The sequence below is a fragment of the Centruroides sculpturatus genome, unplaced genomic scaffold (genome assembly GCF_000671375.1).
Source record: "Centruroides sculpturatus isolate CEXI.00-Female unplaced genomic scaffold, Cexi_2.0 scaffold1854, whole genome shotgun sequence".
Lineage (NCBI taxonomy): Eukaryota > Metazoa > Arthropoda > Arachnida > Scorpiones > Buthidae > Centruroides > Centruroides sculpturatus.
The window spans coordinates 82553-108308 of NW_019385952.1; the positions used below are offsets into that span (position 1 = coordinate 82553).

Sequence of the window (25756 nt, forward strand, 5' to 3'; positions counted from 1 at the left end):
TCGAAACACTTAAATATAACTAATGACGTCATAATATTTAACGAAACAAAAGAGCACTCAAATGTATTTTTATTATAATTACAATTATCGTTACCAATATTAAAAACGTAATATTAAAGCTTATAATTAAATATATATTCTGATGATAATATATTTGCGGATATGATTTGCATTTATCAACACCAGATGGCGGGATTGAAATTACTACTGCAACGAAAACCGCATCAAGTAGACGGTAGCTGCGGGACTGGCTTCTATATCAGTAATTCCTCCGCTCTGTTACCATAACAATAGCAGCTTATCTGGCTCTATGTAATATCAAAACAATGTAGAACTGAACTTTACTTTCCTGTTGATATATCTTCCCAGAAATTACTGAAAACATTACATTTTTCGAGTCGTGTATTGTGATTATATGAATCTCAAATGGAGTCAGAGGTAGAAGATAACGTTTGGAAAGCTCCAGACGGTTCCTTTACTAAAGTGGTTCTCAGCAAGGGATTTGGATTCTTCACCCCTCAAGACGGTTCCATTTGTAAAGTTAAGGTGCTCGGCGACGAAAACAGCATCGTGCAGCCGCTGGACGGCGATGCGGTCAAGGACGTGAAGATCGGAGAAGCCGATTCTGCAGTGGATAAGATATTGGAAGCTTGCGTGAAAACGATGAAAGAGGAGGAAGTGTGCGAGTTGATCATCACCGGGAGCGTCGAGGAAGACGAAGACATGAGCCCAACTTCCTACGACGGTAACAGATCGCCCGTAGACGTTAAGATGAAGGAGGTGGGTGAAGAAGGCGATGCCGCAGTCGAGGACGATGCCGAAGCGAAAGAAGATTCGGAGGAAAAGGAAGAATCTACGGTCGAAGGAGAAAAAGGAGATGACGATCGGGTTAAAGTAAAACTTCAGTTGTTGGTTTTTACTAGAGAACCCGAAATATGGGAAATGAGTATTACGGAAAAATGGAGAAGGGCCTCTCACCACAAAGCTAAGGGAGTGGAGTTGTATTCTGTGGGAAAGATCAAGTGGGCCTTTAGGCGATTTGGTCTGGCGTTACGCTACGTCGTCTCTCTGGAGCACGACATCCCTCCCGAACACAACTGTGACGAACAGGGTATGGATATTAAAGGTTTGAAAGTGTCCTGTTATCTAAATATTGCAGCTTGCCAGTTGAAACACAATAATTATAACAATGCAGTGATTAATTGCACGAAAGCTCTAGAGCTCGATCCAAACAATCTCAAGGCATTGTTTAGGAGAGGCGTCGCGCTGATCCACATCCAAGAATACGAGAGGGCAAAGGAAGATTTGGATAAGGTGTCCGAAATGGAGCCGGAACATCCGGCGATCACCAAACAACAACAGAAGTTAAAAGCTCGCGTACAAAAGTTGAATGCTTATTACGCCAACGCAATGAAAAAAATGTTTTCGTAATTCCAACACGTTCGTTAAATTTTTGTCCATATCTCTACGGATTTATAAACTTTTTGCCATATTCTATAATCGATACGAGATGTCAACTAATGTGGATAGTAAGGCAATATACAAATACAAACTTCTGTCATATTTTTCTTTATTATACCAAAATGCTAGTATAATACACACTTATTTAACGAGTCACATCTGAACGGCACCCCACATTAATCGACATCTTGAAAGTGCCATTAATAACGAATTGCTTTTTCAATTTGTTTACACCATATTTTATAAACTGATTTATGACACACACACACCAAAAAAAAGCATTAATTGTTGTATATAGAAAACAATGTGATATTTGCAGATGTTATTTATTTTCTGGCTTATGGCTGCTTTGTTAAACAATGAATCGAAAATAATTCAATCAAAAATATGATGTGTTATGCAAATAATTAAAGGTGCATATAAGCTGAAAATTGCCAGAGACGTGTTAAAACGGCTGAAAAATTTAACTCCTTTCGAATTTTCGTCTAGTCTGTTGTAGATTCTTCATCATCTTCACGAACAAATTATCATAGTTAATTGAACAAATGTGTACAATTTCTTAATTTAACATCAATAAAAACACGTTAAAATGTTTTTGTACATTCTTTTTCTATTTAAAAGCAAAAAAATTAATTAACTTAAATTTCCTGCAGCTAATTTTTGTTATATATCTTGTGATTCATATTTTAATGTTTATTTAAAATAAAATTATTTAATCCAACTTTTTTTTGTTTTCATCTTTAAAAGAAACACACACAAATTCTAAAGTATTTTTATTTAAAGTATCTACAAATTATGGTCCCATTCAGTTTGTTTATCACAATATTTTTTGTTGCTTAGTTAATAAATATAATTGTTAATTGAGTTGCTTCAAAATGTGGCACATTTCGAGTTTGGCAAGTTATACATTTGATAAGATCTGTATCTACAGAGCCGTGGTATATTTCGGACGGAAACTTCTATTTACATTCGTTGGTTTGCATTTTTATTTACAGACTCTACTTTTACTGGACGAATTTTCGGGTAACTTGTGTTTCTCTAAATTTCCTTTGGCTTCTGTTAAGACTCTTCTTGTTTTCAATACTGAAAAAAAAATAATAATAATTAAATGAACACTTTTTATAGGTTATTCAAAACTGATAAATTGTATTGAAATGTCAACAAAATTCTCATTTTGTTATGGATATAGGAATGATTTATGAAATTGTAAATTTTCGTGCACATAATTCTTTTATGTGCTTATAATTTTACTAAAATTAATTGTAATTACTCAGCTGAACTAATCAATGAATCTTTAAGAGGGTGTTAAAGAACACTAATGTTTTCAACCCGGTTAACGAGCAAGTTGAAAGTCTGTGAAAAGTAATATTGATGTTCTTTAAAATTTGCTCACTGTTAAAAACGCATTGATTATTTCAGGAAAATAACAACAGTAGCTAGTGATCCTTATTGGAATTAGTTAGAAACTGGAATCTTAATTTATAAGTTGTAAATTGAAAGTTAAAAATTCAAAATCTGGATAGTCTAATTCCTTTTGTAAGATCTCATATCAATCCTGTGTGGAACGAAGCACACATTCTTTATAATATAATTGGAAAACTTTAAATTTGATGCCACCAATTTACTTTTTTTCTGATCAAGGTTTTATGAGAAGTTATGCTTCCATATTTGAAATATCTTGGTTTAATTAAATGCTTGCAATTATCTCATTCTTTATTTTCTTCTGAATAATCAATAATTCATTAAATAATAAATTATTCAGAATTTAATTATTACTTAAATATTCGTTGCGGATAATCTAATAAATAATGAAAACGTTGGAGTTGAAAGTCAACAAATTATTGATAATTGGAATGCCATATTGGATAATTGTAAATTTTCATCTGTTATCAATATATTAAGAGTGGCAAATGTTTATATTCAGGAATACAAAGATTTTTAATTAGTCTATCTAATACTTCAATATCATACCATACTATTCAGGCAAAAACGGCTTACACTGAATATGTGAAGCATCAAAAAGCCAGGGCTAGATTTCCAAATATATGTAGGATTTTAGCATAAACTCCAAATATACTGTAAATCAAGTTTAAGTGTTCTAACTCCAAGCCAGTATTTCATAAAAAATGTAGGAAGTTACAAATATTCAATATATAATTTACATTAAAACAAAAAAAATACACTAATTATAATTTCAAAATTACAAATTCTGAATGAACATCAGAAAATCAACAACACAAAGCCAAGAGATTTACTATTGAATAGGAATAATATCCATTTTTTCAGTGGTCAAATTCAATTCACTGTATGTTAAAGATCATAATGAAACAGTGTAAAGCACAGATCAACCCTTGGATACAGAACAGATGGGTCAATGCAGAATTTCAAGTTAAACATTACTGAATGTCTAGTATAAACCAAATGAAGACTAATATTCCACTTCAACATATCAATAGGATAATGGCAAAATACACATTTATCATTCTTATAAATGTGATCAAGATAAATAAATATTTAATTTCAGTATTAATATGAATCAATAAATTTATTAGTAATATAAATTTTTAAATTTTTTGTTTCTTAAAAACTTAACAACACATTGCATAAATTTTCATTTAATGTGTCATTGTTGCAATTCATGCATTACATTTAGTCAAAAATTAAATTATATTTTATATTTACTGTGTCTTTTGCACAGAATATAACAGAAAATGAAGGTCACAGATCTATCAAAGAAAATAGGTTTGAGTTAAAAGTTTGTCAATTAGTAGTATCACAGTGCTACTATACTGTAGACAGCTTGAATTAATGCAGTTCAACTTAGTGAGGTTTTACTATGTTTGTTATTCAGAAATTTCAGAAAACATTTTGTTCCATAATGTTTATGACACATCTTACATACTTTTATGTGATTGGCTATGCTGTAGGTTTGTTTATGCATTATTGCATTGTGCTAGTGGCTACAAATTTTCAATTCATTACAATCTTATGGGATATAAATCATATAAATAGTATCGTTAAGCAGTGCACACTTGTACAAAATGATATTTAAACTATTCAACTTGTATAAAAATTATTTAAATGATTTTAAATCCTTCATTAGTATATCATTACATTCAAGGAATTGTCTTGTATCAAAATTCAAATTTAGAAATTTGTTAAGAGTTTCAATTTAGAACTGTAAAATTTATTTAGTTAATTGAGAGTAAGCCAATTTAAATAACCAATGTTTACAAATATTTACATATCACCCAGAGATTTTTATTATTAAATCGTAACTGAAATACTTCAGCCACACATTTAATGGTTTTAAAACTATTCTCATGTTAAAATTATCATTAAACACTTTACTTTTCATATTTTATCATCAAAATACGCTTATGAATTTGATATGGAAAATATGGATCATTTTTAGTAGAATTACATAATGCTTCATCTATGGTAGGTAATAAATTTAAAACATAAATTTATGTACTTTATTCCTAATGATACAATTTGTAAATTCATCACATTTGTGAATTAATAGAATATGCTTAATTTTATGAAGAATTAAACATTTTTTCATGTAATTATCGTTAAAAAAATGCTATTTTACTCAAATTCTTTAATTTATGTAGATCATTACTAATATTAAAGATTGAATATCATATTTTAATGCTTTTTTTATTTTTTGATTAAATTTTAATCATGTTATAAAATATACCCATGCATGTAGAAAATACAAAGCTATGATTTTAAAGCTATTTAACTTTAAAAGTTTATTACTAATTTTAAAATTATTTAACTTTGATAAATAAATGACTTCTATAAAAATTCAAGTTACAGCATTTAACTATTTGTCGAATCAGATCAATAGGAAAACCTAAAATTTCAAACTTGATTAATCAGTTATCTTTAGCAGATATAATTAACACTTGTTGAACTGCAATTTGAAAAAATTGTAGACCTATAAATTCCCATTGTTGTCCATCCATCTTTCCTTAATCTTGAGAACAGAGTTAGATAGACGAAATCCAAAACCAGATATGAAGAAGGAGACCCTGTTTAACTATATACAAACTTCGGATGCAAACCAGAAGTCATGCTATTTCAATTCAAAAATTTTCCCCTAAAAGGTGACCAGTATGACTCTATTGTTAAAGGAAAAGTATGATGTAAAGGGGCAAGCCACTACTAATTTGTAGAAGTTAGGGTTTCTCATTTCCCGGTCTTTTGCTTGTCCTGGGATTCTGGGGGAAAAAGTGAACTGTTTTCCGGGATCTTGGGGTATAATTAATTATTTTTAAGATATAAAATAAATCTTAAAATCAAATGATATAATTATTTTTCATTTTTAAGTAACTTAATACGTCCCGCAATTGAAGTCAACATCTTGATTGGGCTTCAAAACTTTTACTCTGTATTGATTAGGTTTCTCATTTCCCAGTGCTTTGCTTGTCCTAGATTTTGAGGAAAAAGCTATCTGTTTCCGGGAAACCTGGGATATAATTAATTATTTTAAGATATAAAATAAATCTTGAAATTGAATGATATAATTATTTTTCATTTTTTAAGTAATTTAATATGTCCTGCAACCTCCAAATTAATAATAATAATAATTCTGTGTAAAATATGTATTAAAAATTATCTTTGAATTATGTAGAAATTTTCACAAATAGAAAAAATTTATTAAANTTTAAAAAGCAAAGATGATCAATACTCCAATCACTCAATTTGATTCTTATTTTACTAAAGAAAAGTCTTGCTACCAAGAATGCCCTTTTCAATTCAATTGATATATGTGGAATCATCTTTAATGCATTTAAGAGAAGATGAATATTATGTGTTTTTTCACCTGTAGCCTGGAAGATTTCCAGTTCATTTTCAAGATGTGTTACAGTACTTCTTTTCCCATCTAGTATTCTTGATTTGTCTACTTTGGCTGCTTTAATAGCAGCATCAAGCTTACAGCTGATAATTTGGCAGTTTGTTTGGCTTTAATAATCAGGTTTATGAAGAAAAACTTCATATTTGTGTACTTCGTACTCGTTTGTATCCTTGCCCAATTTGCACAACCTGGCGTAATGCAGTTATCAAAGCTACTGAGCATGGTTAAAAATTAAGACAGCATAAGCACAATTATTCCAGATATTACAGGTTCTGACAAGTAATAGTCCTGTACAAATAGGCTAAATATTGATTATTGATCTGTGATATGACATAATAAGCAAAAATTTAAAAAACTAATAAGCAGGCTTAAAATTAATAAATACAAATGTATTCTGACAGTTTATGGGTTAATTATACTTTCTATTTGCAAAATTTCCTCAACTTTAACACAAAATAAGAAAAAAGTGAATTTTTAAGAAATTTGTGGGATTTCCTGGGATGAGAAGAATTTTCCAGGTTAAAAAACAGCTGGGATCCCATTGGAGAAACCCTAGTAGAAGTCCTATGTAAAATTTTATTACAGAACACAATATTAAATATTGTTATATAATAAATGGATCATTGTTTTTAATATTATAGTAATACAATAATTGATATTTCCTTGCATATAAGCAAATTTATAAAAGTCTACATCTCTGTTAAAACAAGATATATATCTCTTAAAAACAAGAATAAAGTATTTTATATTTAAGACGGCTGAAGGAACAACCAAGATATGAGTTTAATAATTCAATTCAACAGAATGAGATTATGCTAGATATTAGTCTGAAATGAATAGTTGTGATCTGTATAAAATATCTAAATCTTCTGAAACTTACATTGATGGTTAATGGCTTTTTCCATTTTTTCTTTACGTCTTTCATTAGCCTGTAACCAAATTTTAAATTTTATCAGTTTCAAATAAACGATTTATACAATAATGTTTAAAATACAACACTTACATAAATCTTATCATTAGCCTCTTTCAATTCCTTTGTCAATTTCCTCAACTGACTTTTAGAAATTTCAAGTTCTTCTAATAAATCATTCTAAAAATAAACAGAAAATTATATTGAATCTGAATAAAATTATAATTTACAACAAAAAAATGTCTACCTGTGTTGTTGAATCAGTTTTATCATCTGTTATTGTCTGAGGTATAGATGTGATCCAAAATGAACTGACAAGATGATAACTCTCCTCCAAATATGCTTCTAAACTTGCACAACTACTATTAATCTCTTTCAGTGTGCTATATTCTAAACTCTGTAATAAAATATATATAATTAATGCTAACTTAGAAGCTATTTAGAGCTAACTCAAATAGAAATGATTAAAGTTACCTTTCCAGGACTATTCTTAGAAGAAAATGTGATTAGACGATCTTTAATCCTTGCCTGCACGCCCTTGATTAATACCAAGCTTTCTTCGATTTCCTTCTTAAGTAATTCATAGTCTTGCAATTGAGAAACTGCATATAGTGCTTGACCTACAAGTTTATCTGGAATAATTAAAGATTATTAAAAATTTAAGATAACTTTTAAAATTCTAAGTTTCATACATTACCTTGAAAACTACAACCTTTAGACAATGATAATGACTTTAAACTTTCTATAGCCGCAGATTCCTTCTCTATAACCTTATTTTGATTTTCATCCAATGGCTTATGGATTTTGGAATCCTGAGAAGGATCGGAATCAATACCCAGATCTGGTGAAGTGTAGTGAGACTGGTCTACTGAATCTTCAACATTGTGAATTAACTTGAATCCTTTTTCCTTTGGCAAATTTACATGACTGAAGTCAGTCGCTCTGCTAAGATTATCCCAGGATCGCCATTTCATTTTATAATTTTGAGATAGATTTGTACGATCTTTCAAAATTTCCATAGACATCCGAGATGACCTTCTGAGACCATCTGTATCCATTAGACGAGTGGGAATATCTGATTCGCTTGATTCTAAAATGTTATATAAGAATAAGAAAGTGTTTTAAACAAATTAAAGGTCCAAAAATATATTTAGTAAATTATTCATACCTTTATACGTTTGTTCATAACATTGAAGCTTTTCCATTTTATCACACAATTTTTTGTTAGAATGTAAATTCCGTTTCAACTCCTTCCTGAGATATTGCATTTCTTTAACAAATTCTAAAAAAAATTAATTAAAGAATACTGATTTAAGACATTTATATAAACAAACTTTCAACTTAACATTCATAATTTGTGTCAGAAAAGTCCATCTTTAATCCAACTGATACTAGGTAGGATATCAGCCAAATATATTTTTGTACATATACATGCACACATCATATTAAACAATAGCATCAGAGTCTAAACTAGAGATGCCACGAATATTCGGCTACNGAATGTTCGGTATTCGGCAAAATCACTATTCGTGGCATCACTAGTCTAAACACAACGTTTATAAGTGCATCAAATTTGAGTAGTACAAAAATATAATTTCCTTTATTTAAACTAGAAAAATTTTACAGTATGTTCTTTACTGAGTATTACTTTTATAAATAATGAACATCAGAAACAAAAATTATATTTAGTTACAATATATAAATAGCTGGCATATTAACAGAGCTTACTGAATGCAATATCCTTAAAAAATATTGCAATTTTACTTGATAGATATAATTAATTGATTCATCTATAAAATTAAACTTACTCTATAGTTAGACTCAATCATTCAAAAATTTTATTTTCCTTGTATAAAAATTTAACTGATATTTATTATAGTAAAAATATTCACTAAATAAGTATATTCTATTAAGTAAATTATATTTGAAATTGAAACTAAATTATAAATATTTTTATGCAGAAATATATACTTCCACATTTTAACTTCAAAGCAATCAGAAAGCCAATGATTTCACTAATTATTGAAATTCAGAAAGTTGACAATTTCATTCAAATTAATTTAAATAATAATTATGAGAGAGTAGAGCTTTAGTGTTCACAGGGCAACAGCACTTTTTGTTGTTTCTCAAAAATGAAGAGAATTATTTTGATGTCATGTGACAATAGCAATTGTGTGATGAAGAAATACTTAAGAAAGGTGAATGTGCATAGTTCTTTACATGAAAGAATAGTTGAATTGAATATATTTTTGTAAGTCCTTTGTATGTCTTTTTTTTTACACATTAATTTGTTGTCTGTAGATAACACAGGACTATACTGTAATTGGTATGAATACTGATATATAATGTGGCATTTGTGGATTGTTCATATGCATTCTCATGGGGAGATAGAAACTAATAATGGCTGTAAACTATAAATATTTTTGAGTATATGTAGTTTGAAGTGTGGTAAAGTAGCATAGTAAAGTAGTTTGAAATTTAGTAGGATAACAACAACCAATTCCAACAAGTATATTCATTTGACACAGTGGAACCAATTAAATCATTACCTACTTGCAGAGATAATGGTGAAAATTAAGATGCCCCTATACAATGTTTCAGACTATTTTTAAGTAATTTAATATTAGCCAAAGATCTACAAGAACTTTGTTCAGTAAAAACAAAAGTTTTGCAGAATATCAAACAGATTATTTCTGTAATCTGTGCTGGAAAATATGAATAACCATTATTTGAAACATGGACTCAGTGTAAAGTATGTGAAATGTGGTGTTGTGACAAATACAACAAAGGGAAAGGAACCTCTATTGGGTTCACCTGCAACTTGTCTTTGAATTTGACATAAGAATGAACATGAAAACCTTTAAGATGTTATTGGATTTGGAAATGTATGAATACATGTACTGATATATGTATTAACAAGTATGTTATTGGACATTATTAACATACTTGTTAATACATATATCAGTACATGTATTCATACATTTCTATAAAGATATTAAACATATTTACACATGTAGTCATGTTTAGTTTCAAAACCAAAAACAATTATCTACTATGTAATTTCTTTTCATACAGCTTTGAAATAAGATCACTATTATCCCATAGCATAGGGTACTATCACATTAGCAATAGCAAATCATTTATAATCTAACTTTAAAAATTTATTTATTTATTCCATACTTCTGCACCAAGAACCTATCTTTCTAATGTACCTAAGATTTTCCTATCAGCAACCATTTTAGAGCAATGTTAAAAAAGGTGGGTATAGATTGTTAATGTTCCACTCTCCTATGTATTATTATTTGACTAATTTCAATTTTATATTCTTATAATTCAACATAGCAATAACAAAAAAAAAAAATATCCTTAATGCAAAACTTTCAAAATAAGTTTGATTTTAAAACATTCAAATTGAAACATTTTTCTTATAAATTTTAAAATTTTACCTTCTTTCTTGTTAAGTTTTGATTTCATGTTAAATTCATGAATTTGTGTTTTGAGATCGGTACATAAGTTTTGTATATCAAACAGCTCTTTTTCAGTGCTCTGCAGTCTTTTGTTCAACCTAAAAGAATGAGAGAGGTTTTTTAAATGATATTTTCTGTCAAAAATTATAATTTAATGCTTTATAACATATATAACACAGCAATTAATTACAGTAGTTACTTTGTTTGCCATTAATCAAAATCATTAAATTCAAATGATAAATATCAATATGATAATTAAACAAATTTTATATTACAGTAAAACCTCTGTTTAATAAACAGTGTTCAACAGATTCCTGTGCTTAGTGGACAAAACATTCAGTCTCAGCTTTATGACAGAACTAGTAATGTATTTGTATCTTGATAACTCAGACAAGGTACAAATTATACACAACTGACTTATGCAGACAGACAGACCAAAGTTTCTTATCCTTCCTATTCTCCATTAAGCAGACAAGTTGAATGGATTACATATTTCCAGTGATTATTTTAAAAATTCCATGCTTAGGTTTCCTGTCATTATTTTAAAGAATTTTTTTGTGTATTTAAACTTGTAATACAAAGTTTTCACAGTTTCATTTTTAGACAGTATTCTAACCTTCTCCTCATCAAGCATTGGTAGAATAATGCCTATATTTCTCTGTTACATAATGAAAAGAAGGCAATCAGAGAATTTTGAAAGAACTAACAACAGAATGAGGATAAACCAAATTTGTGTGTTTAAAAAATTGGCAAACACCCTGCTTGGAAGACCTAGGTAGCCTAATGTTGCCTGCCTAGTTTTCAGTACTTATAGTCTTGAGTGCACACACTAGGCTGAATATTTTCATCTCATATCTCTGAATGAATTAATCATTAATTTCTAATTATTAAATTTAGTACAGAATGGTGCTTAATGCTTCTAGTGTCAAAATAATATGTTAATTAACAATCACACACACATATATATATATTATTTGGCTATCTCTAATTTCTGTCTTATCACATGTTTACACATGCAAATACATATACTGTAATTTTTTAAGAAATGTGTCAAATTCCAATAATGTCTGCTAAACTCATGTTCACTTCTTCAAAAGCTGGTTGTATGTAACACAAATATACCCAACATTTTATTTAATTTTATTACTTTTACTTATTTTTGGTATATGTGTGTTTTTCAAAGTTATGTTCTACTTTAAAAGAGTATGAAGAAAACCATTATGTATATAAAATGTGTATATACAATAATATTTATTTGCTTAAGATATAATTAATCATATACGATACTAAAAAATAACAATATAAAATAATACATCCAGAAAATGTTTTATAAAATGTTTTATGTATAAAATGTATTCATAAAAAATTACTCAAAAGTCAACATGGTAATAACAATACCTTAATTCACTATTCCAACAGTCAGAAGAGTAAAACAGTGTTGGAATAGTGACAACACTAAGATTTAAAAAAGGAAAAAACTGCCAAAGAATTAGTATAAGAATACAAAAAATGTGCATGGAAATTTATTCAATGGTGTCATAAAAATGACAAATAGTTAAAAATAATTAAGTCCACACATATACTTATATAAACAACAAGCTTGTCACAGAGCCAATAAAAAGCTGATTTCTTTAGAAATTAATAAAATATTCTGGTAACTTGATTCCTATTAAAATTAAAGTATTTGGTTTGCTATTTTGCTGGTATTTCCAAATCAGCAAGGCAGAAAAACTTGCTATGTTTCTAACCAGAAATGCTCTTATTAGCTGTAAAAATATTATTGAAATAATAATTAGACTAACCATTACTATAATCTACAAAATGATCTTTTCAGCTAAAATGTCAACTTTTATCATCACCTTTTAATATTTATATCATTATGCCTCAGTGCACTTAAGAATAAAATCCTATTGCAAGTAACCAACTCAGAGAAAGCAATCTTATCAAGTTTGAAACAGTTATAAAGGCTTTCGTATTCACTTTGAAATAATCCTTAAAAATAGCATTTTAATATTTTATACCTATCTATTTTGATGTAACTTTTGTTATACATATTTTTCATAAATTTTACTTATGTTCTTCTAGGAAATAAATTTTGGAATTTAATTTTCTTTCAGAATCATCTCTTTTCTGTTTATGCATTTTGTGAGACACTCAAATTAATAAATAGAAATATTATTACTATATTATAATATGGTCATATCTGTAATAATGCATTTAAAATTACATATTCATTTATAAAAGAACTTCTTTATTCTAAGTAATTATACTTACCTATTTTTTTCCTCTTGTAATTCTTCAATGTGTTTTATATTCTCCTTTTCATTTGTTTGCCAACTTAACTGCTTTTCTTCTAGTTCCTTTTCACAATTTTTAAGTGACTGTTCCAAATCTTTTATTTGTTCATTTCTACAATAAACATCTCTCTCTAATAATGTTTTCTCTTTAATTAATTCTTTCTCTGAACTGATACGTCCTTCTAGTTCAGATTTTAATTGAATGCAATTCTGTTGGAGAGAACCTAACAAATTCTTAATCTCTTGATAATCTTGGAAAATTAATTTTTTTTCTTTTAATTCATTCTGAAGTTTTTCTTCATAACTTTGACAAATTATTGTTTTCTCTTTAATTTCATTTTCTAATTTTTCTTCAAAGTTCTTACTAATTAATTGTTTTTCTTGTATTTCATTTTCAAGTTTTTGCTTTAAATTTTCAGAAATTAATTTTTTTTCTTCTATTTCATTTTGGAGTTTACTTTCAAATTCATTACATATGATTTCTCTTTCTTTCAATTCATTCTGTAATTGAAGATTCAGATGTTGAATCTGTTCCATTTCAACAACAACTTTATTCAATTGTCGTTCCAATTCAGATTTTTCTTTACTGATTGTGACTACTTTCCTTTCTTCTTCGGCTAATCGTTTTTGCATGTTTTCTACAAGATTACTCAGACTGACTAACTTCCTATGAACTTCTCTATGCAGTGTACAATTTTCATTATCTTTTAATTCAAGCTGATCTTTAGCAATTAATAATTTTTGATAATTCTTATCCTTATCTTCTAATTTTATTTTCAGTTCCTCCAACATTTCTCTACATGATGCTAGTTCCTCTTGACACACTAATAATTCTCTCTCTAGCATTTCTTTGGTCTGTATTAAATTATTACATTCTAGAACTTTATTTTGAAGTGCAGCATGACATTCGGCCATCTGATTTTTTAAATTCTCTAGATAAAAAAATTTTAAAGTTTAGTTTTAAGAAATATACATTAATAAACTTTTTAAAAATAAAAATCATTTATAAAAAATGTGATTGAGAAAACAAGATTGGTCAAGCAAATCTGTTTCAAAATTTCTTAAAATTATTACTATATATTTAATTTCCTAGGTTTGCAATTAGAGTTGTGCGGTAAAGAATTACGAGTGCTTCCCGTTAAATAAAAATGTGCTATATTTTAAAGTATTTTACCATTAACAGGGGGCTTGATTTGTTTAATGTGTTTTGCATTTCTCTTTGCACCCATCCTTTCTTCAGAAATATTATCCTCCATACTACTTTTATTTGAAAAGCATTTGGAAGAATTAGGTTTGGGAGAAGAATTTTTTCTTATCTGCAATGGCATAGCAACACCAATTCTCTGTTTTGAAATCATTCTATCTGGTTCTGACCAGATGTCAGAATCTGATGATAGACTTTCAAACATATTTCTATCCATTGAAGGATCTTCAGCTTTGCATATGGAAATATCTTTCCCCAAATGAGACTGATTTATCTTTGAACTGTTTATATAATCTAGCTGATCTTGAACTGGTTGAGAATTCTGATTCTTATTAAAATTTAAAAAATCCAGTGTTCGAAATTCATATCCTATTAATTTATTTCCAAATTGCATACCTGTTTTCTCGTCAGCAATTTTTTCTATCTCTGTCCAATCTTTAAGCCTGTGAAAATAATAAAACTCTAGTTATATATAGATAAAAATTTTGAATTATTAATCAAAAAGTTATGATACATTACTTTCCAATATCTTTAGAAGGTTCCAAATCTAATGAATTATCTATAAATGAAAATTCTTCTCCTAAAAAATAGAAAATATGCAAATTATTACATTTTTTATTCAAATATAAACAAAAAAAAGTAAAATTAACAAAAAATACTTTATTATTTACCTAACAAACTTGCAGAAAAAGATTGTGATAATTCTTTACTATCGGCAAGGTATTTTTTCAATCTGGCAACATTTTTTGGAGTTAATAAACTAATATCCAATTGACCATCAGAATCAAAGCGAAGAAGACATTCTAAGAAATTAGCCAATTCTTCTATATGTGCATGAAGAATATGCAGAGTCTTTGCAGTTTTATTTAAAGAAGAATTCTGAAATTAAAATCAAAATATTCTTAAAAGTCTTTCACAATTGAGGAGCTTATTTCCAAATGGATGTAAATGACAAATTCATGATATTTGAACTAATGCTGTAATATTACTCTTTGCAAGCTCTGCTGTTTATATGATAAGTTTGTCTGTCAAATAGACTCATATACAAAGGAAAATAGTCTCTAATTTACATTTGCTTACAAATGTACCTATATTCTTTCCATAGTAGTCCATTATTTCCATATGCATTTACATCCATATGGAAATAACTCTTCAATTAACTTCATCAGTATAACAATTACTTTATTTCTCAAAGTGTCTTCTCATTAACAACAGTTTGAACTAAACCTACTGTATTTTGAATAGTATTGTTATATTTTCTGGTCTATAAATTAAATTTATACTAACCAGAAAATATAACAATACTAACATTTATATCATTAGCTATGTTAGTCAAGTGTACTGTACATAAGAATTAAGTATTGATATAAATGTAATAAAATTATTATAAGATATAGTTCTTTAAACTAATTGTTCTCTTCTACTTCTATATTACTATGAAAAAAACTAGAAAAATCAGAAACATTGATAAAACAACAATTCCTTCCATGATCATGAAAAAGTCAAGACAGTACAAGTGTTCTAATATTGACAATATTCTTCAATATTAGAACACTGATTCATATCTTAGGAACATTGTAAACATAAAACTTGAGAATTTATACAATATCTAGTTAATACTATGAATGTTTATCATCACAGGATTATTTGCTTACAATATAAACCTCACACATAATACAAATTTATATTGAGTAAAGTTTCTTATTCTGTAATTATTGTAAATTTAGCTATTCTAATACAAATTTATAACATGCTGGATTCAGTTTTTCCAATTATTATTTGAAATTAAGTTACCAATAATGACTTTCATTATTATTCATCTATTTATTTATGTTAGTCAACCATATAAAAAAATTTTAGAATTTTAAAAATGAAATTTATCTTAAATTAAAACTTAAAATTTTTAATTAAACTCCAATATTTTTATATTAAAAATAAACTTACTGGAAATACTTCTGAAACACCAGAAAGCAGGTTTAAATTGCTACCAACGCCACCATTACTCTCCTGAATCTGCTGTTCCAAATTTTCTATCTTAAGAATAAGAAAACAGATTTCTTCTTTTAGAACATAAATATCATCAGACTGTCCAAAACTTGTTAAATTTTGGCCCAATAGTCTTGAAAAACATTTCTCAGTTTCTACATATACAGGAAGACTGTGTCTTTTCAATTGTGACACAAATTTATTCAAAGAATTCCTTTTACTCATAATTTTGAAATCTTTCCTATTAACTGATTTATGGTGTTCACTGTCATGTAATTGTTCAGCTACATTCTCTTTCAATTCTAATTCAACATTCAGTGCATCAATCATTAATGTTTTTTCTTGTAACAAACATTTTAATTCTTGTATTTGTTTTTCTTTTGCATCTATTGCTATTTTTCCTTCATTTCGTAACCTTCCTAGTTCATCACTTTCAAACTGTTTTATCTTTTTTATTTTACTGAAATCGGATGTCATTTCTTCTAGTTTTGTTTTAAGTTCACAGAATAATTTATCTTTTTCAGTTAAACTATGTTGACTTTTAATATATTCATTCTGCAATTCTATATGCCTTTTATTAACGATTTCCAACAAATTATCTTTTTCTGTAATCGCATTTTGTAAAGTATTATTCGCTAATTTTGTATTTTCTAATTCCAATTTTATATTTTCAAACTGCTCTTTCACCAATTCAATTTCTTTTTCATAATTTACAATGTCTATTGCTTTCTCTTTCTGCAAAGAAAACTGTTCTTTTAAACTGTCTCTTTCCTTTTCGCATTCATGCAATTCTCCCATTTTTTCATCAATTTCAAATTCTAATTCTTCAGTTTTGTGTTGTAATTTTTCACAAAGTTCATTAAGTCTTTCTATTTCATTATCTTTTTGTCTTAAAACAGCATCAAGCTTCTCTTTAATTTTAGAATGCTCCAACTTTAATTTTTCGTTATCAGATGCCAATTCTTCCTTTTTGTTCATCAATTCCGTAATATCAACTTTCGACTGAATTAAATCCTTTTCTTTAATATTCTCTTCTTTCTTTAAGCATTTTTCAAGTTCTTCCAATTTTGATTGTAAATCTTGGATATAAATATCTTTTTGTTTCAAATTATTCAATAAATTTTCTACACTTTTACTGTTCTCGGTCACAGCATTTTTTCGTTCAGTCAAGAGTTCCTATTAAAAAAAATCATACTATTATGAATAATTTTACTTTTTTAAATTTATTTCTATTTTATATAATATATAAACTATTTCTGTATATAAAATCATTGATAGTTTTAGGCAACTTTTACTTTTAATTTTCTAAAAGCAAATTTATTTTGTATTTAATAATTTGTTATATAGTATAATAAGAAATGATTTGTTCAAAATTTATTTATAAAATATAAGCCCCCGTCCCTTACCACTCAGATGTTTCAATAACATGTATACATAATACAAATTAACAATTTAAACACCAAATAATATCTGTAATACAACATTGATTATATTAAATCTTCAGTGCTTCAATAGGGAGTTGAATCTCCAGAAATAGCAGATATGGCCAAACTCAAACATCATATTGAATCACACTCATAATCTGCAGTACCAGTACAACTGTACCCCCAAACACTCAAATTCCTCATGATTCACTGGATATCAACTGTCATACTATCTCTTATTAATTTGTATTCCCTTGTTAAAGTTTAATATAATATCTTTACATAAACTTATTTTAACTTTGACATGTTCTTTAATTCTTTAAACATGAAATTGGCTAAAATCAGTTTATTCCATTCAAAACAAAATCAGTCAATGGAATAGCTCTTTTGCTGGTTTTGCTATACAAGTTCCCTTTGTAGCATGAGAGGTAACATTTAGTCTCCAGATAGAAAGGAAAAAGAAATTTTCAGAGCTTAAAGAGTTAAACTTCCTCTTATACACATCAATTTCATAGTGGAAAATTTTCACAGTAGTGTTTGTTTATTTCAAGTTTTATAATTTAAAAAAAGATCTTTTTAATGTATAGTGTTAATGAAGAGGAATTATGAAATTTTAAGATAACACAAAATTACATATTACAGTGTATAATAAAAAAAATCATGCAATTACAGAAAATAATGATTAAATTCTAAAATTGTGGAGTATTGATTCACTGAAAGAGCCATTAAAATACCTATACCCACAGTATTATAGTGAAAACATTTCAATATAATTATATCTGGTGTTCTCAAAGAAAAATAGTTTAATTGAGAAAAATTATGTGATTATCAAAGATAAACTTATCATAATTACAACTGATTGCAAAATAGCAAATGCTATTTAATAAATATTAAATTATCTATTAATGTGTCTATTATACAGAAAATGAATTTAAAAAGTTACATCTATTATTACACATGTTACTTTTTTAAAATATTTGTAAAATGTATATATCCATTAGAAAAATATAAATTGAAAAAATATTTATCATTAAAAACTTAAAATTTATAAATTCACCTGTATGAATAAATTTTTATCCTTAACTGCTTGATGAAGGGAAGCCAATTCTTTTTTCATATCATCATTAGTTTCCTAAAAAAAATTAACAAATTTCACATTAAGAATATTATGAATATTAAGAACATTAAGAATATTAAGTATAAAATATATTTTAATACATATTCTTGCCAATATCCATTTTATATAATTCAATATATCCATCAAAATCTTTAGAAGACTAAAAAATTAGTTCTGTTTTCATATGCACAACTCTTGTTATTTATTGACACAAAGATCAAATTTAATCAAGTGACAAATAAAGATTAAAAGTTTGTGAACATGATAAAAAAGATGACAAATTTTCTTGGATAATTTTTCAACACTTACAAATTTATAAAAAGGAAATGTTTCAAATAAATTTTTTTTAATTTAAATTTTAAAGCTATTAATACATTTACTTTGAGGAAATACGTCTTTTATTGTATGTATTCTTACATAATATATTTTAAAATTTTCTATTTACAAAGATTGTGAACAACAATTGTAAAATAGAAGTTTGTTAAAACTAATTGAAAGGCATTCTAAAATTCAATTAAAAGTCAAAAATTTTCTGTTAAATTCATTCTTCATTAACACAATAAATAAAAACAAATTTTCAAGTTTTTAAAATGTAATACATATAATATAGTTAATTTCAATTATACAATAAAGATAAGTATTTCAAATTATCAGAAAACCATTTAATAATATAATTTATTATTATAAATTAAGTAGAGCTCTATCATTAATAAAATAACCTTCTAAATATAGGATACAAGTAATATTGACTGTTAACATTTTATAAATTTTATATTAATATGAATTCTTGTTAAAGCTCCTTAATAATCAATTACTTTTTAAATTTTAAAACAGTAAAGAATAAACATTTTACCTCAAGTGAACTCTCCTCTTTATTAACAGATTTATTTTGCATCATTGTTAACCATTGCAAATAATGTTTTTCAAATGACTGACAAAAAATAATAAAAGCAAACTATTAATCAGTAATATAGTTAAGAAAACAGTAATAAATTTATTTCAAATTACCTCAATGCTATTTTCTAGTGATTCTATTTCTTCTTTGTCTTGATACGTAGACAAATACTAAAAATAAAATATATATATTTTTTAATTTAAACTACATATTTTATTATACTTGTGCTTATTATTAATTACAGGTATACCACTAATACTAGGTGGGTTGTAGGTTTGCAAAATGTAACTTTCCTTTTTATTTATTTATTTATTTTTTTTACAAATTATTTAAATTTGCATTGTTTAATTTTTATTAATTCAAATAGATAATTTTGCAACATATGTACATTCAGCTGGTTAGTTTTCATTAGACTAGATGTACAGGAAGAATATTCAAATCTATCTCACCAAGAATATAGAAGTATAAGAGATATACATAATTTATGTATATCTCTTATACTTCTTATACTTCTATCTGTGGCATGGTCACATAATGTGGTCATGTAATGAATTGTTATTTTTATATTTAAATTTTACAGTTTGCCTTTATTTTTTAAAAGTAACTGGTTTTTGATTTGTACATATAACACATAATAGGCAATGAAATATAACATGAGAAATAAAGATAATCTAACATAAATCGCAAATAAAAATTTACAAGAGTGTAAATTAGATATGAACTTTCATGACAATAGGCTAATTTCTAATGAATACAGTAGAACCCTGATTATCTAAGTTAGTGTGGATCAATTCTACCCTGGATGACCAAAAGTTTATATAAAATGAATGGCGAAGGTCATTTCATATTAAAAATTATGAATATAAAAAACTTACATGGTAGCACTTTAAGCCTCTTTTTATTCTTTAGTGAATTATATATAATATCATTTTTTAAAAATCATTTATTATACAATTAATATATGTACAATAGTTTTAAGAATAAAGATGTATATTATTGTAGTTACATTTCAATATAAATATTTTGTCTCATATTAAAGTTAAATAATAAAAGATAGCATAAATAAATTATTTTGTAATACAGGTTATTGCTTTAAACTTTCTTTTATGAATTACAATATGAGAAAAATAGTATATTCACTTACAAGTTCAGTTCAGATAACATGGAACCTCAGTTAAGGCTTGGACAATTAGAGTTCTACTGTTTAACTAACTGACTGGCTTTTTACCAATAATGAATATTTAAGTTAATATAACTATATGTTAGAGAGAGGAAAGTATACAGAGGCCAGACAGATTTGTGAATTTTTACTTCAAAAAATATTACTGCAGGTTCTTGTTTACTCCAACATATAGTAATAAGCTATCACTATAATAATTGTTAAAATGTGGTTTTAAGATAGACTTTAGGAAATAATAATATATACCAGAAAATAAATTTATCTTATAAATAAAACAAAGATACAAATTATTTTAATAAGTATGCAAAATAATATTTTCATAGAATTATTTTATTGAAAATAATTATTTTAATATTAATAATGGAAGTATTTAATTTCATTGGTTTTTACTATATAAATTTTATGAAATATATTTCTTAATATAATAACAGCATTTTAATCTTTTGTTTATTAATAAATAAATTAATTATTCAAAAATAACTAAAAATAATCTTAAGTTATTTTAAAATTACCTTAAATACATAAAATAGTGATTATTTTTAAATTACCTTTCGAAGAGCAATGGATAAATTAGTTATCACAGTTTGATCAATTTCTGTTGTAGTAATGGCACTATTGACTGACTGCTTGACTAGCTTTAATAATTGATCAAGAGCTTCTTTCTCACCCAGTTTATTTCTGAAATATTTTAAATCTTTCTCTTTCCTGTACAAAATTTCAGTCAATCCTTGAATTGTTTTATCACGTTTAAGTGACTGCTTTTTCATTAAATCTACTTTCTTTTCTATAGTTTTATCTGCAATCTGAATAAAGTAAAATTTTTATTATTTTTAAAATTATTGAAATATTAACTTCTTTACAATACTTACTACTTTGCAATTTGGACACATTTCAGCAGGAGATATACTTTTCTCACTTGAAATGCTAAAAGTATCACTTAAATCCTAGAATATAAAATTAATAAATCATGAACTTTATAATTTATAGTGTTTAATAAATAATCCACTATACCTTCTTTCCTTCATTTTCAGATGTATTTGTACTTGAGTCTTTGGAATCTGATTGTTTTTGTGTTATATGCTGCTTCAAGTAAAAATAAATGACTATTAATGTAATGACTTTCAAGTTAAAATAAAATTTTTAATTAAATTCATAATATTTATTAGTGCCCAATTAGAAAATTTTATAAATTCATATAGGAAGTTATCGTATTTATATATATCAAACAAAAAAGTATTTAAATATTGTGATAATTATATATTACCTTCTTTAATTTTGCAACATAATTTTCCAGATTCGATTGGTTGGCACGAGTTGTTGCCCTTAAATCTGAAAGTTCTTCTTTATGAAGTTGATCTAATTTCTGAAGAGTACTACTATAAATAACACTTTATTAATAAATAAAATATATCAAAAATGCATATATTTAGTCAATATTATTTATAATTTTGATTTCTAAGCATATACTTGTTACTTTGCATCATAAAATTCTACAGCATGCATAATAATGTTTTATTTCAATTGCTTCTAAAATAGATAACTGATTACAATTTAGCAAGTCATAGTACATAGGTCAAACTGAAAGTAATGAACAACAATTTTTCATAAATCACAATATATTAATTATGAAAAACTAAGAATATTGTTATAATCCATAGACTACAGAGAGTGCCATGAGGAAGTTGTGATGTCACTATCTTCCATTACATGATCACTGATAGCCAAAACAAAATGGCTACAACTGATGTTTCATTTCACCAGCATGCTGTAATCAAATTTCCCATTGAGGAGGAAATTTGTACTGCAGAAATTCACCAGAACTTCAGAGTGTATGTGGAGATGTGTGCATGGATGCCAGCAGTGTTAAATGGGTAAAACAATTTAAAGATGGAAACACAAGCACTGAAGATCAGCCTAACAGTGGCCATCTGCAGACTGCCTGCAATGAATGCAACAAAAAAAGAGTGGATAAGATTGTTAAGGAAGACTGATGTGTAACTGTGGAAGATAAATATTGTGATAGGTGGTGAAAGCTTGTACTACCATTATGCACTTGAAACAAATGGCAGAGTATGGAATGGCACCACCTCAATTCCCCAACAAAAAAGTAGGCAAAGACAGTGCCATCAGTTGGAAAAGTTATGAGCTCTGTTTTCTGGGATATAGATGGAATGATTCTGATGGAATTTCTTGAACCTGGGCAAACCATTAATGCTGTTCAGTACACTTCATAAACTCTGTCGTACTTGTGTGATAAACATCCTGGGAAGATCATCCTGCAACATAACAATGCAAGGCTCCACACTGCTCATTACATCGGGGAGTAAATCCATAAATCGAAAATTGAAGGGTGCAGTCCCTACAGCCCAATTTAGCACCCTTCGATTCTCTTTTTTTTTTTGTGCTGTGAAGGAAAACATGCAAGGCCAATGCTACAAAATGGTGGTGGACATGAAGAAATCAGTGCATCAGTTTTTTTGCGGGGCTGGAGTTCTATTGTAAAGAAATTTTCAAGCTCCCACAATGGTAGGAAAAATGGTATTAAAAAAATGTTGCTTATGACTTTCAAAATGACTCTTGTAAATTACTTTAGTTTCTATGACTATTTTTATAACATGTAATTTTCTTTTCCCATGTTTTCTTTTGCCATTAATTCAAATTCAAACTATTTTCTATTATATATGTAATTTTTTCCTACTAAATTAAACCACAATCTTAAAAATATCATTACTTCTTTCTCATAAATTGTTTTTTTTTATTCTACATTTTATATAAAAAAAATATGTATTAATAACTTCTCAACTAAGACATATGAAATATCATTTAACCATGAAAATAGGTGTGTTTGATGAAATAAAGCAATGCATCACTAAAGTGATGTGCCAAAGCAAATACTTCTCAGGAGATAATTCTATGAGGAACTGGCCCCTATTTAAACATTATATACATGAAGAAAACCCCCTTGTTCAGTAGTTTTATCCACTCAACCACTGATAAGCACTACAATATTCTAATTAGAATGGTAGTAAAAGTTTTTCCATCTATTCATTTAATAGAAATGACCATATCAATTTCTTAATAACTTCATTAGCAATTGATTTCCCAACAAAAAATATAATATTGATTCTACTCTTAAAAATTTTTATTTGATAAACTTTAACTATTTATTGGTAAACTTATTATGTATCTGAAAATTTTATATTAGAACAAAAACTGTATCTATAATATTTAACATCTAAGTCATTTTATCATATTAATTAATATAATCTAAGGTCTCAATAGTAAGTGGTTAACAAATAAATTGACCATCATTTTAATGTTTATATTATTTATTACAAAAAAACCACCCTGCTTTATTTCACAATAATAATTGCTATTGGAAACTATAAATTATTCATTTTATCTATTTTTNTTTATTTTCGACTTATATTCAGTCACTGTATCACTTTGACTACTCACACTTCACTGTTAGTTTTTATTGAGTCACTGAACTACTTTGGAATTTTCATTCTTTTTCGGTTCTTCCCTTCGTCACTGATAAGAAACTGACGTTCGAACCCACGACGGATTTTGCTTTATATACCTCCACCAATGGGTAGTCCCACCCATACAAAAAAGGCTTCGAATGATCCACAATGTTCCAGAACATTCCACAACATTCGAGAGTGTTCTGGAATGTTCCGCAATGATCTGGGATGTTCCGGAATGTTCCCGAACGATCCATAACATCCCGGAACATTATGGAATGTTGTGAAATACTCGAATACTCTCGAATACTTCTAGAAATTTCTAGAGAGCGAAACTTCTAGCCCTCATATCTTCAACAGAACGTCCTTCAGGTAAAAAGGGGAACCTTCTTCATGGATGGGGGATAGAGGGCTACCACTCCCTTGATCCTACCGGGACTCGTTTTTGAGTTTTAGCGGCACTCACATTGTACACTTACCTTTATAATATAGGGTGGGCCAACGAAAACAAAACGGCAGAGTTATCGTGTTCGTCCAAGCAAATCGCTCGGACAGGTCGATTTTATTCCCAAGGGGACATCTTCTGCAATAAAGTTTTTGCGATTCTGAATACAACAGACGACAAAAAATTTTAATATCTCATGCATCTTTTTATTAACTAAACAAACATTTCTTTCGGAAAAAAAGTAACACAAACTATTAAGAATCATAAAAAAACCTTTTAAGCTGGACCACATATGCAAGGAAAAAATCGATCATAAAATTAAGGCTGATAATGTGTTATCTGTTTCCAGATGTTCTTTTTTGTAGTGTTCACATTAAGCTTGACCACTTAATGATTCAATCGGAATTTAAGATTATTATTTGTTTATTATGAATTTTCTAAATTTATCGATATGGTTTACACGATTGCTGAAAGGATAGAAAGAGTAACTCTTCATTTCAGAAATTGCGAGTATGCTTATCTTACAGCAAATTTATTTAATCAACGCTATCCAAACAAATATTGTAATGCAAAATATGTTCTGGATTTGGTTCAAAAGTCTCCGTTAACGGGTTCTGTGGCTAACAAAAGATGCAACCCCGGATGTGAACGTCCAGTAAGAAATGAATCGACAGAGATGTGGGCTCAATTCGAATATTTATTGAATACTTGATAACTTTTTCTTATGTTTGTTACTTTATTTGAAATAAATGTTTGCTTAGTTAATAAAAAATGAACGCGTTTTTAAAATTTTTTGTTGTCTGTTGTATTCAGAATCGCAAAAACTTTATTGCTGAAGATGTCCCTCTTGAGAATAAAATCGACCTGTCCGAGCGATTTGCTTGGACGAACACGATTACTCTGCCGTTTCGTTTTCGTTGGCCCACCCTGTATATATTGAATTGATGATTAATTAATTAGTTAATTAGCTACTCTTCCGAAGTTATTTTAAAAGAAAATTTTGCCAAAAAGTAACGATTTGAAACTAGAAAAAATA

At 27.5% G+C, this 25756-nt stretch overlaps 2 protein-coding genes across 4 annotated transcripts; one reads left to right on the forward strand and one right to left on the reverse strand.

Annotated features, from left to right (window-relative positions):
• The first annotated feature begins 56 nt into the window (after positions 1–56).
• Positions 57–2109, forward strand: LOC111612782 (peptidyl-prolyl cis-trans isomerase FKBP62-like). The gene has a single exon (XM_023354037.1). It carries the CDS (start codon positions 427–429, stop codon positions 1429–1431), a length of 1005 nt encoding a protein of 334 aa, XP_023209805.1. The 5' UTR covers positions 57–426; the 3' UTR covers positions 1432–2109.
• Positions 2110–2219: 110 nt separating this feature from the next.
• On the reverse strand, positions 2220–22212 carry LOC111612780 (putative leucine-rich repeat-containing protein DDB_G0290503). 3 transcript variants are annotated; one of them, XM_023354035.1, is made up of 20 exons: positions 22073–22212; positions 21820–21888; positions 21678–21752; positions 21357–21611; positions 19742–19798; positions 19587–19664; positions 18674–18748; positions 16151–17368; positions 14878–15085; positions 14726–14786; positions 14603–14649; positions 12980–13934; positions 10685–10803; positions 8407–8520; positions 7951–8328; positions 7713–7870; positions 7486–7635; positions 7332–7418; positions 7209–7257; positions 2220–2544 (listed from the first exon to the last, which is right to left on the reverse strand). In XM_023354035.1, exons 3-20 carry the CDS (start codon positions 21696–21698, stop codon positions 2447–2449), a joined length of 4128 nt encoding a protein of 1375 aa, XP_023209803.1. In that variant the 5' UTR covers positions 21699–21752; positions 21820–21888; positions 22073–22212; the 3' UTR covers positions 2220–2446. The 3 variants fall into 3 exon arrangements, with proteins under 3 accessions (XP_023209803.1, XP_023209800.1, XP_023209802.1); XM_023354032.1 differs by having other exon boundaries at positions 7936–8328; XM_023354034.1 differs by having other exon boundaries at positions 7936–8328; positions 21820–21891; positions 22073–22207.
• Positions 22213–25756: the final 3544 nt, after the last annotated feature.